This window comes from Colletotrichum acutatum (assembly GCF_030867785.1).
Source record: "Colletotrichum acutatum strain CBS 112980 chromosome Unknown BDZ83scaffold_79, whole genome shotgun sequence".
Lineage (NCBI taxonomy): Eukaryota > Fungi > Ascomycota > Sordariomycetes > Glomerellales > Glomerellaceae > Colletotrichum > Colletotrichum acutatum.
Genome location: NW_026849073.1, coordinates 172,043 through 184,090, shown reverse-complemented (window position 1 = coordinate 184,090; position 12,048 = coordinate 172,043). Strand labels below are relative to the sequence as shown.

Here is a 12,048-nt window from a genome sequence, read left to right as displayed (position 1 = left end):
ACAAGCGAGACACCAGGATCACTCGAATGAGTCGAGGCTCTCGTTTGCAGTGTAAATTTCCCTGATGAAATGCCTTGAGGTCTCCCAACGGATTGGCTTGGCAGGTATCCCTCTTTTTCCACTTCTCATAGTCACCCATTAGGACGCTGCCGGTGCGCGGACCGTGAAGTCTGAGCTCCATCACATCACTTTCATCCATTCCGGATAACCCTATCTCAAAATGAATATCTCAAGCCTAGCCCACGTCGTAGCAGCACTCTAATCATAAGAGGCGCGCACTCGTGATTGAAGCTTGCTGTCAAGTGACAAGCCACGACCAGACCCTCTTCCCACCCGCACCACATCGCCCTCTTGTTATTTCTGATGTCTTATATGCATACAGTCTTGCTAAAGGGTTGAATTATCCCGCTCACTACTGATAAGACACCTTCAACGTCGATATGAGTTCTGACATCTGGCGTGTTTAAAGCGGGACGTCTTCACAGTGTGACAGCCCTGTGACCGGGGGAAGGTCCCTCACCCGGCCCCCATTCACCCGAAGCCAACAACACAACTCATGATGGCCTGATCACCCGAACACCGAGACAACAATCCCTTTCACTTATCATCCAACATTAGAACAAAGAACGACAATCAATAACCCCATACAAAGCTACACATACAAACTCCCCCTCAAGTGTAGATAATCCCCCCATCCACAACCTGCGTCTGCCCCGTAACATGATCACTATCCGGCCCCGCCAAAAAGCTCACCAGCTTCGCCACGTCCTCCGGCACGCTCGTCCTCTTTTGCGCAATTAGCTCGTTCGTGTATTTCTTGATGGTGTCTCCCTTCTTCGCGCCCGTCTTCTCGCCCAGCTTCTCGTCGATGAGGTCCCACATGGCCGTGCCGACGATGCCGGGCGCGTAGGCGTTGACGGTGATGTTGTGCTCGGCGTATTCCATGGCCGAGGCCTGGGTTAGCCCGCGGACGGCCCATTTGGAGGCCGAGTAGTGCGAGAGGAGGGCGAAGGGTTTGAAGCCTACTATGGAGGAGCACTGTGACGGAATGTTAGTCATGTTATATCTGTGAATGGGTTGGAGGGTATGGGGAGAATGCGTGCATACACCAATGATCTTTCCGGGGGTTTCGGGCTTGCAGTTTCCCTGCTTGATCAATTGTTTCGCGGCAGCCTGGTAGCAGTTCTGCACGCCAAAGACGTTGACGCGGAACATGTTTTCGAATTCCTCCTCGGTGAGGTCGAGGAGCGGCTTGACCTGTGCAATGCCCGCATTCGCGATCCTTCCTATTGTCAGCAACCAGCACTTCCTCATCTCTAAACAAAAGCAAGCGCCACTCATGAATGAACTCAATAAGTAGACGAAAAGGAAGCTTACATGGTATTCAAAGGGCCAAGCTCGCCAACAGTCTTGTCAATCATGGCCTGCACCTCACCCAGCTTCCTCACATCGGCAGTCGCAACAACGGCGCGGCGGCCGAGGTCGCGGATCTGCTTGGCGACGTCGTGAGAGCCTGCCTCGTTGGCGGCGATGTCGTTTATGCAAACGTCGTAGCCGTCGCGGGCGATACGGAGGGCGATGGCGCGGCCTATGCCCCGCGAGGAGCCCGTCACGATGGCGACGCGGCTGTGAATGGGTGTCAGTCACGGCATTGGTTTACCCTGTTGAATCCATTGGCGAATCATATACACGGGTGAGTGTATCCGGGGATGTGAGGTATCATTGTGTGTGAGAAGATGACGGACCTAGCTTGAGCCGCGGCTCTGGTTGCTCCTGCGAGTCCACTCATGTCTACTGAGGTTGAAAATATGCTGGAATAATTCTGATTAAGATCCGATGAGACTATGGTTCAGATACAATGGAAAACGATACAATTGAAGCTCAATGCATAGTGTCTTCCCCCCTCCCTTAAGAATAAGAACGAGACGATTAACCCCAAGCAAGACCCCGCAGCAACAGCTCATAACGCGGGGTCAAAGAAGACCGAGAAAGCTCCTCCCACTTACTCCAAAGTCTCCAACGAAGCCGGAAATCATGTAACGATCCCTACGTCCGGCGAGAAGGATTGCCCAAGCCCGGCCAAGCCAAGCACCAACACACGCGGAAAGGCGGAAGCGGCCAGTGTCAACCTTCTGGAATTGAAATTGTCTTGAAGGTGGATCTCCAAGGCGGGGCACACAGCTTCACAGGTGCCAGGGCAGTTCCCATCTGCAGGGCTGCAGCTCCCCCGGACACCGAAGCTTCTCGGATTTGGAAGCTTACCTAAGACAGCTAAGGGTACCTGACTTCGTACCAAAAACCCGTGACCCGGCAGAGAGAGAAGCGGGTCCACGTTGGAAAAGGATCTCCGAGCCGGCCGCCCCCGATTTGTCATGCACTCCACGTTTTCCGCCCCGAGCCACCGACTCTGGTCCCTGGCCAAGTGGTGACTCTGACACTTTTTTCTTCTAAGGTGAGCAGCCCCTAAGACCCCCCCGAGAGCTCCAGCGCAGGCGTGGCGACAACGGGATCCAATGGTTTGGAATCCGTCTGACGCAGGTGGCAGTGTAACCAACTTTATATACATTATCGCAATTGAATCCAAATCGCATCTTATTTTCTTCCTGCAACATAATATCTTGTTTGTGTAATCAATCTTTGGAATCATCACTCTTCTGATTGCATAAAAGACGTCCGAAACACCCGTCTAATCACCTTCCCATTACAACCAGCGCACCAAAACGACAACCACCCCTCGCAATACCGCCCAAAAATCACGATTGCCCCCAAACGCAAACCCCACCACAAGCTCCAGCAGCTGCCCCTCCTCACCCTCGCCGCCCTCGGCCTATTTCTCACCCTCTGCTTCACCTCCGCAACCTTCCTCCCACACAACCACCAGACAATGATCTCCTCCCTCTTCACCCGCCTAACCCGCCCCTTCACAACCACCACCAGCATGTCAATCACGCCCCCCGCCCCCGTCTCCCTCCCGGAAGGCGCCCAAAAAGCCACCATCGCAGCAGGCTGCTTCTGGGGCGTGGAACACCTCTACCGCAAACACTTTGCCTCCAAGGGCCTCATCGACGCCCGCGTAGGCTACATCGGCGGCGACCTCTCCAACCCGACCTACCGCGCCGTCTGCGGCGGCGACACAGGCCACGCCGAAGCCCTGCAAGTCGTCTTCAAGCCGGAGGAGGTGAGCTACCGCCAGCTCCTCGAGTTTTTCTACAAGATGCACGACCCCACGACGGCGAACCGCCAGGGTCCCGATACGGGGCCGCAGTACCGCAGCGCGATCTTCTATCACGATGAGGAGCAGGAGAAGATTGCGAAGGAGGTTACGCGGTTGGCGAATGAGCAGTGGTATAAGGGGGCTATCAAGACGCAGGTTGCGCCGGCGGGACAGTGGTGGGATGCGGAGGCGTATCATCAGCTGTATTTGGACAACAACCCCGGCGGGTATGAGTGTCCCAGTCACTTTTTGAGGACGTTTCCTCCGCTTGAGGGATGACTCCTTGACGAGGGCGAACATGGCGACAGGACAGGGGATCAGGGGAATCGAGATGGAGGGGATAAGGTGGTGAAGAGGACGAGTAGGATGTAACGATATGGGGTTTCCTTTTCAACTTGAGGGAATCATAATGATGGATGGGATGTATCGGGTGGCATTCTCTAGTACGCACGTAGAGGCTCCGAGGCAATGAATAGCGCTCAACCGCTTTGATTTTAAAACTGTGTGCCATCGTGAGTGTGCATTTTGTGACTTCTGGCTTCACGATGGGGTAGTGATTATTACTTGGCCAGACCTGGAGGAGGTAGACAGCAGTTGCACTATCTGCTTCAGCCGAGGTAGTGCGGTGCGTCATGCGTCGTGATGCATATTTAGACGAATAAACTTGTCACAGTACAGTCTTGGTGGGAAGCATAGTTAACCAAGTGTATGAATTTTGTTTATTCTGGTATTGTACAACATAAAAAAACCAACTCCGAGCCGGTGGGTCTCTTTGGAGTCGTATCATGAGAGGGGTTCTCGAGCCTCTTTTCTCCGCCCGCCGTGGGGTATATACACCATCCCACTGGCGGGATTCCATTATCCTATCCTCCACTGCTGCTACACTTCAACCTCAATCTCTCCTTTACTTCCTGCGGTTCTGCTGCATCATCAGAATCTGCACCATGCGGACAAAGATGTTGATGAAGTCAAGCTCAAGCGCAATGCTCTCGTTGACAGCATCCTTGCGAATGATGCCGCGCTCAGCAAGACGGGCGTGGTGCAGGATCTTCTGGACGTCGTAGAGGGTGAAGCCGCCAAAGACGGCGAGGCCGCCGTACAGCGAGATGCTCTCGGTCAGGGCGAGGGTGCGGACGGCGGTGACGGGGAGCAGCATGGGCGCGAAGCTGGAGGCGACGACGACGCCGAGGCCGGCGAGGAGGGGACCGCCGATGTAAAGGTACTTGTCCTGCTTGGCGGTGGCACCGACGATGGAGAGGGAGCCCATCATGGCGACGGTGTAGAGACCTGCACGAGCGAGGAGGGCGCCGGGAACCATTGTCAGGAGGGGAGCGATCATGGCGGCTTGGGTTGCGTTGAAGGCGGCCCACATGGCGTACTTGGGGATGTAGCTGTTGATGCGTTAGTGTTTGCTTCTCGGATTCTCAGCATATAATTCTCGACTTACTTGTCAGGAGAGATGGCACGGGTACCGTACATGGTACCGAAGCTAAGAGCAAGACCACCGATACCAACAACCCAAGGGTTCGTCACCATCAACCGGTAGACGAATCCGGACTGGATCATCTGGCGCGCGCTGAGGGCAATGATACCGACGCCGAGACCGGTGTGAAGGAAGGTATCGTTGAGATACTCGCGCTCGTAGACGGGCATGCCACCGTCATCGCGGGTCTCACGGTTGAAGACGACGTTGATGGCGACGAGGGTACCGCCAAAGATGGCGCCGCCAACCAACAGCTTGCGGAGAGGGCTCGCCTGGCCCTGGACGCCAGGTGCGGCCTGTTGCATGTAGGTTCTCGAGGAGCCGCGGAGGAGAGCATTGCGGGCGGCGATGGCGACGGAGGCGGTCGGTCTTGACTTTGATGAGGCCTGGTGGAAGGCTCTGGTGGCGGTTGTGCGGAAGGGCTGTGATAGTTGCGGGAGACGCTGCGCCAGGCGCGCGGGCCCTTGGCGGAGTGTCATGCTGAATGACATCGTTTTCGTGTCGATTCGCGTGCGGATATGTGTGTGTTTGCGATACGGGAGAGAGAAAACAAAGGAGATGTGGTGGTGATTGACGATGTTTAAAGACCTGCGTGGAGGAGTTTCGCGGGAGGCAATGACGAATGACGTTCCCGATTCTGGCGGACTCTCGGGGCCGGAATTTGCCTGAGGTGCTTCCCATCCGGGTGGGTTTGGCTGAGGCAGCTGCTTAGCTAACTTTTTTTGCGGTCATGTGAGTGGCTGGAGAGAAGCTGGTGGAAATTCCGGTACCTTCTCTGCGCTGCCGTCCGCCTTAACCCCGATCCACCCGGGCGGACATTGGAGTTTGGCGACCAGCTGCCACCAGGTCAACGAAAAATCCCCCAGCTGGCAGCGGAAGTCTTCCCTAATCCCTCGGCTTCTCCTCCGATACAGCTGCTGAAGCTCTCCTTGTGGATAGGGAAGACCCACAATACCGATTAGGAAGTTCCGGGGGGACTTAGATAGGATATATATATAGGCCTCGAGCCACATAACTCCTAGCTAGCAATCTAACCTCCCTTTTATATATTTAATATTACTTTATTTATACAGCCTTTTATTAACGACTTATATAGGGATTTATTAACGACGATTATTAAGATTATTAAAATCTATTAAAGGTATTAAAAAACTACTATTAATAATATTACTTTAACTTTATTAAATTATTAGCGTCTATTTAATATAAGTATAGCTCGATTCGGGGTAGAACGGTCTATTATTAACGTTAATAAAACGATAATTAAAATAATATCCTATTTTTTATAATTAACGTTTATTATTTTACTTCCCTTTTTATTAATCTATTAATCTAAATTAAGCTATAGTATATTTATACCCCTCCCTATTATAACTAATTATATTAGTCCGTCTAGGATTAACTTAATTGTTAAAAGCTCGTACTCTATTTAAGTTAATATTAATAAATAACGACTATAGGTATATTATATTTAAACGGGATATAATAGATAGATCTCTATTATTTATACTATAGATAGGTAGTATATAATTAATAGTAATATTAATAGTAATAATAGGAGATCGGAAGTTAATATTAGTTCGGTGCTATTTAATTTTATTTTTAGTATTTCTAGACTTATATTAAATTAATTTAAGTAGAGTAGATTAATTAATTAACGATATTATATTAGCGGTAGACTAATTTTATATAGGTAATTATTTAGAGGACGAGCCGGAGCTAACTCTATCTAATATAATATTAAGCCCGCGGATATTAACGCTAAATTATAAAATATTTAATAGCTCCGTAGCTATATCTCGATAGCTCGTATAATTAAAGTAGGACTTTAAACGGGTAGGTTACGATTTAATAAATATACCGGTATTATAATATATTAAGATTTTAAATATATAGTACGAAAAGGATACGGTAATTTATTTCGATAGTATTTTATATTTATTAGCGATTATTAAAAAAGTAGAAGAAGGGATAGCTATTATTATTAATATAATAACTCTAGATATTACGTTAAAGGAACGTTTCCCGGTATAGATAATAGATTACGATTTATTAATAAAAGATATTAATTCTTTATATTAAAAAAAGGATAAAGTATTTCTAGTTTATTATAATAGGGCTCTATCGATATTCTATAAAGTTAGTTATAGAGATTTAATTACCGGGATTACTTTAATAATATTAAAATAGATAGTATTAATATCCGTTATAAGATAATTTATAAAGGGACTAGCCAATATAGGACTCCGTTACTAAGTATTATAGATATTAGTAATAGTATTTAATAGTTTAAGAGCGGTATATAATATAGTTAAAAATACTTAATAAGTACTAAAAGAGAGAGAAGCTAAAAACCGTCGAGTTTATAATAAAATATATATTAAAATACTAGAGGACGTCGTTATTAAATAGAATTTAAGATAGCTAATTAACTAAGTTATTATTTATTAACTAGCCTAGATATAGTTAATAAACCCGGTAGCGGCTAACTACCTCGGTTACCTAAATTAATTATAACCGATAATATTCCCGTTTTTAATTTTATAATTAATAAGCGGTTAATTAACCTAAAGAATATAGTAAATTTAACCTTAATAATAAATATAAGTATAATAATAGCTAGCTAATACTAACGCTCCTCCGCTATATTTTAATAATAATTAAAGCTATATATAATAGTCAATATATAACTAATAATAGTTAAGCTATAATTAACTCCCTAAGTAGTTTAACGATAGAGGAGTATATTAAGCGGGGTATAATATAAGTCTAGATTTTATAAAAAAGGATAGTAACTTATTTAAGCTCCTAAATAAAAAGACTTTATTTAACGAATTCGTTAATAGAAAACGCATCCCTAAAGATAATAATATTATTTATATTTAATATAGTACTAAGGGTTATAAACGGCCCGACTATATAGGCCGATAATTATAACTTTAGGAGTCGGTATATATTAAAGCGTTAATATTCCTATTTAATAAAAGCTTTAATATAGGATAGCGCCCCCTTTATAAAATAATCGACGTATATTTAGTTTAGATATACTATACCTAGGATATAGTATATTAATAGTTAATTATTAATTAATAGACCGCCCGAATTACCGGCTCTACTACGGTAATAAATAAGCTTCGAAACCTATAGGATAAAATAGACGTTATTATTAAAAGTAAATACCTTAAATTTACCCCGGTAAAAGGCTTAGATAATATAATCCCCTTTATTATAAATATAAAAGAAGTACACTTATTAATAGACGTTCGATCCGCTAAAATCGTAGAGCTATTAAGAAAAGTAGCTAATATACTAAGAGTATTATTAAATAAGTCTATTAACGTAGATAATAGGGTACTAAAACTAAACGTATTAGTAATATAGGTTAAAGTATTAAGTTTTAATAGCTAGAAATAGTAAATAGAGATTATTTTATAAAGACCGAAGGTATATATTTAAAAGGTATTTAAAATAAAAAAGACGTTAAAAGTTATTTAACTACTTAACGTTAATTTAAAAGAAAAGGTTATTATTAACGATATTATCGATACCCCTAAGTTTATAACGTTATTAAAAATAGAGATAGACTTTAAATTAATAAAGCGACTATATAAATAAAGATTAATATTTATCGTAATACGAGAAGGCCTTTTACTAATTAATATTTTTAAAATAATAAAAAAGATTATATTAGATATTCTATTATTAGATTTAATATAGTTAAGCCCGGAGTTCTTGAAAGCTTTAAAATCTATATTTTAATGTATTATAGTAAAACGATTTAGGAAGGATAAAGGGAAAGGTAAGGTTACAGAAGTATATTCTATTTAAATTATATTAAATATATCGGGTTATATTATAATAATTAACGACCTAACTTTTAATATTCGACTATTTTCTAAATAATATATAGCGACGAGACCGTTCTATATCGATTATATTATTATAACGATAATTACTAAATATTTTATCCCCGATAATATAATATAAGTAGACTAAGGATTAGAGATAAATATTATATTATTTAAATTAATAAAATAGTATAGTTTTATTTAATATTTATTAACCGGGATTAGATTTAAAGGTTTAAAAATAGGCGCGGCTAACGGAGTAGTATATTTTATAATATATTTCGTAGCGATAGATATAGTTATTTATAGTATTAAATAAGAGATCTAGGTATACGTCCGTATTTAAAATATTAATTAATCCGTCCTATTGCTTTTAAATATACTGTAATTATTTAATATCTAAGTATTAATTGACCTCTAAGGAGCCCGGATAATTATTAATAATATAATTATTAAAGAGACGTTAATAGAAATTAAAGGGCCTATAATAGATTTAGCTAAGTTATAGAAATTAATTCTAAGCCCCGCTAACGATACTATAAACTTAACTAATCGAGATAAATTATTAAAAATCGTAGACTTTAATAATAACGATAGTATAAATAACGATAGAGATTTAAATAATAACTATTTAAAAAACGACTAAATTAATACCGACCTAGGTAAATTATTAAACTATAACCGTCCGCGGATATATAAACGTCGATATTATAAAATAAGTCTAGATAGGACTTTAATAAAGGGTTTTTTTATATCTAGAGCGGCTTAAATACTTAGCTATGTTTATATATACCGAGGGTTATAAAAGTTAATAAATAGAGAGAGGAGTTTACCCTATTTTATATTTTATTAATAATAATAAATAGATATAATATAGTATATTTAATAAAAATTAAGAACGAATACGGGTTAATAGTCGATATTATAACTCTAGTATTTTTAATAACGAAAAGAATTATACGTTTAAATATAAATAAATTTATTTTTATAACCGATATCGATAAATAGTAAGATGCTAAACCGATAATTCTAGGACTATTAGTTTTAAAAAAGAGTATTAAAAATATTAAGAGGACTATATATACTTATTAAGAACTATTTTTAAGCTTTTTAAATAGTTTCCCCCTAACTAATTTTTATATATATATATTACGATTAAAGCTAGATATAAAACTATAGATATTTAATAGATATAAACGTTAAAATATAACCGAGAAGTATTAGCTAAACTATTTAATTTAAAAAGAACGAAATATAGGACTTTATAAATTAACGGTAATAGTTAATAATATTACCTTAGAATAGGGAGCGTAACCTATTATTATATAGAAAAATAACGACTTATAGGGCGAGTATAAATTAACAATTAACTATTATAACGTTAACGAAGAACTTTTATTATTATTAATACCGTTATTAAAAAAAATTTATAATAATTTATCAGATCCTCGGATTAAATTATATTTATATTAGGACTTTAAATATATATATTAGTCCATTCCGATTTACCCCGATTATAGATATATTTATATATTTAACGTACTTAAATAACTATAATTATAATTAACGAGAATATAATAAGGAGTAAAGAGTTTAGTATATTAAATAACGGAATTCGGAAGGCTATTTTTAAAATTAATTTTAAAGCTATATCCGGAGCTATTTTTATTAGCGGTATCTAAGCCCGGAGGAATAATATTTATTAATATTTATTTTAATAATATATTTATAAAGACGACTTTATAAAAAGAAGAGTAGGATTTTATTAAAGATTATCTTTTATTATATTTATTATAGGCTCGCGTTAAATTATTATAAAAGAAGATTATATTAAATATAACTTTAATAGTAATAATAGGTTAAATATATTAAGTCGACGGTATTATTTAAATTAAGCTTTTATAAATAGCTAAGATTTAAAAATAGCCGGTACTAAATAACTAAACCGCTATTTAAGTATTCGTAGTTATATTAGGACTATATTAATAGTAAATAAAAAATTATATAGAGGTAGTACGTTTATTATATTAGTTAACGAGATCCGTCCTTTAAAAATAGGGCTTAATAAAGGTATTATTATTTAAATTAATAAAGAAATTAGTTATTAACGCTATTAAACTATATAGACTAATAGTTAAAGAACCGGTATAGTTATATTTTAATATATCGAAATACGTAGGGGGATATATAGTAATATAAAACTAACTAGCCGGCTTAGTATTAATATTATATAACTCGTTTTTATTTATAAAAATATAACGATATTACGGAACTTATAAACGAGAACTATTAATAATTATCGAATTTTATAGACGATACGTATACTTCTTTAGGATAGAGACGTTATCCGTTATTTTTATAGATTATAAACTATTAACGTAGTTCTTAATAATAATATATTATAATAATATCTATATATAATAGGTAATAGAGTTAAGATTATTAAATATCGATATATAATATATATAAAAACGATAGAATATAGTAATAGATTTATTATTTTATATAATATTCCCTTTATATAATTACGAGGCAACGGACGTTAAGATATATAACGATATAGTAAACGGCCTATAGATTTAAAAGGACGGTATAAGAGGATATAAAAAGATAATAAAGCTTATTATAATAGACCGATTAAATTAGATATACTTTAATAAAGCCGTAAATATCCTATTTTTAAAGCATTAAAAAATAATAAATAAAAAACTAAAGACTATAACCGACCCCCTATTAAACCCCCCCGACGAGGATATAAATAATTTAATAATAAAGGCTTTAAAAATAAAGGTTTTATTTAATAAAGATTAATAAATCTTTAAAATAGTATTTTTAAATACTAAAAGCTCGATTATATTTATTATAGAATACTTTATAGTAGCGGTAAAAGGAAATATAAACGAATTAGAGGGTTTATTAAGATAAATAAAGAACGAGTAGTTAGTAATAACGTATCTAAATATAATACTAAAGATTTACGAAGCGGTAACTACTTATTTCGGTATAATAATATTAATAACGATAGACCTAACTAAACTAAATAAATAGTTAAAAGACGACTAGTATTTAGATATTTACGAATTCTTAATATATAGAACGACGAACTTAAATAATTATAAAATAAGGGTACTAAAATTAAGAGTACGAGAATATAAAATATTTAATAATATATTATATTACTATATACGGAATAAATAGAAGAAGTGTTTAATAAAATTAGAGGTTATTTAAATATATAAAAAAGCCTACGACGACGCTAGCTATTTTAGACTAAATATAACTAGATAACGATTAATTAAAGATATTTATTAGCCGATAATATTATACGACGTTATTAGTTATATAAAAGGCTATTAGCTATATATAGGCGTTATAGCCGGAAAGTCGTTTTATATAAACTAAACGATTACTATTTTTTATTTATTATAAGTAATAGGTCTAGATTACCTAGGACTATTACTAAAAATAAAGAAAAGTAATATATTAATTTTAATTTAGATCGA

General features: G+C 38.3%; 4 protein-coding genes across 4 annotated transcripts; 1 reads left to right on the top strand and 3 right to left on the bottom strand.

Moving 5' to 3' along the window:
- Positions 1–315: 315 nt before the first annotated feature.
- On the bottom strand, positions 316–1,859 carry BDZ83DRAFT_629101 (acetoin reductase). The gene is made up of 4 exons (XM_060508746.1): positions 1,746–1,859; positions 1,378–1,626; positions 1,108–1,282; positions 316–1,038 (listed from the first exon to the last, which is right to left on the bottom strand). Exons 1-4 carry the CDS (start codon positions 1,787–1,789, stop codon positions 673–675), a joined length of 834 nt encoding a protein of 277 aa, XP_060362530.1. The 5' UTR covers positions 1,790–1,859; the 3' UTR covers positions 316–672.
- BDZ83DRAFT_420166 (uncharacterized protein) lies at positions 1,732–2,766 on the bottom strand. Its single transcript, XM_060502977.1, has one exon. It carries the CDS (start codon positions 2,645–2,647, stop codon positions 2,033–2,035), a length of 615 nt encoding a protein of 204 aa, XP_060362529.1. The 5' UTR covers positions 2,648–2,766; the 3' UTR covers positions 1,732–2,032.
- Positions 2,767–2,938: 172 nt separating this feature from the next.
- On the top strand, positions 2,939–3,493 carry BDZ83DRAFT_583035 (peptide methionine sulfoxide reductase MsrA; the record flags this gene model as incomplete). The annotated part of the gene is made up of 1 exon (XM_060505612.1): positions 2,939–3,493. One exon carries the CDS (start codon positions 2,939–2,941, stop codon positions 3,491–3,493), a length of 555 nt encoding a protein of 184 aa, XP_060362528.1.
- A 625-nt stretch (positions 3,494–4,118) lies between these two features.
- Positions 4,119–5,188, bottom strand: BDZ83DRAFT_582977 (bax inhibitor family protein; the record flags this gene model as incomplete). Its single annotated transcript, XM_060505603.1, has 2 exons — positions 4,119–4,605; positions 4,662–5,188. 2 exons carry the CDS (start codon positions 5,186–5,188, stop codon positions 4,119–4,121), a joined length of 1,014 nt encoding a protein of 337 aa, XP_060362527.1.
- Between the last annotated feature and the right edge of the window lie 6,860 nt (positions 5,189–12,048).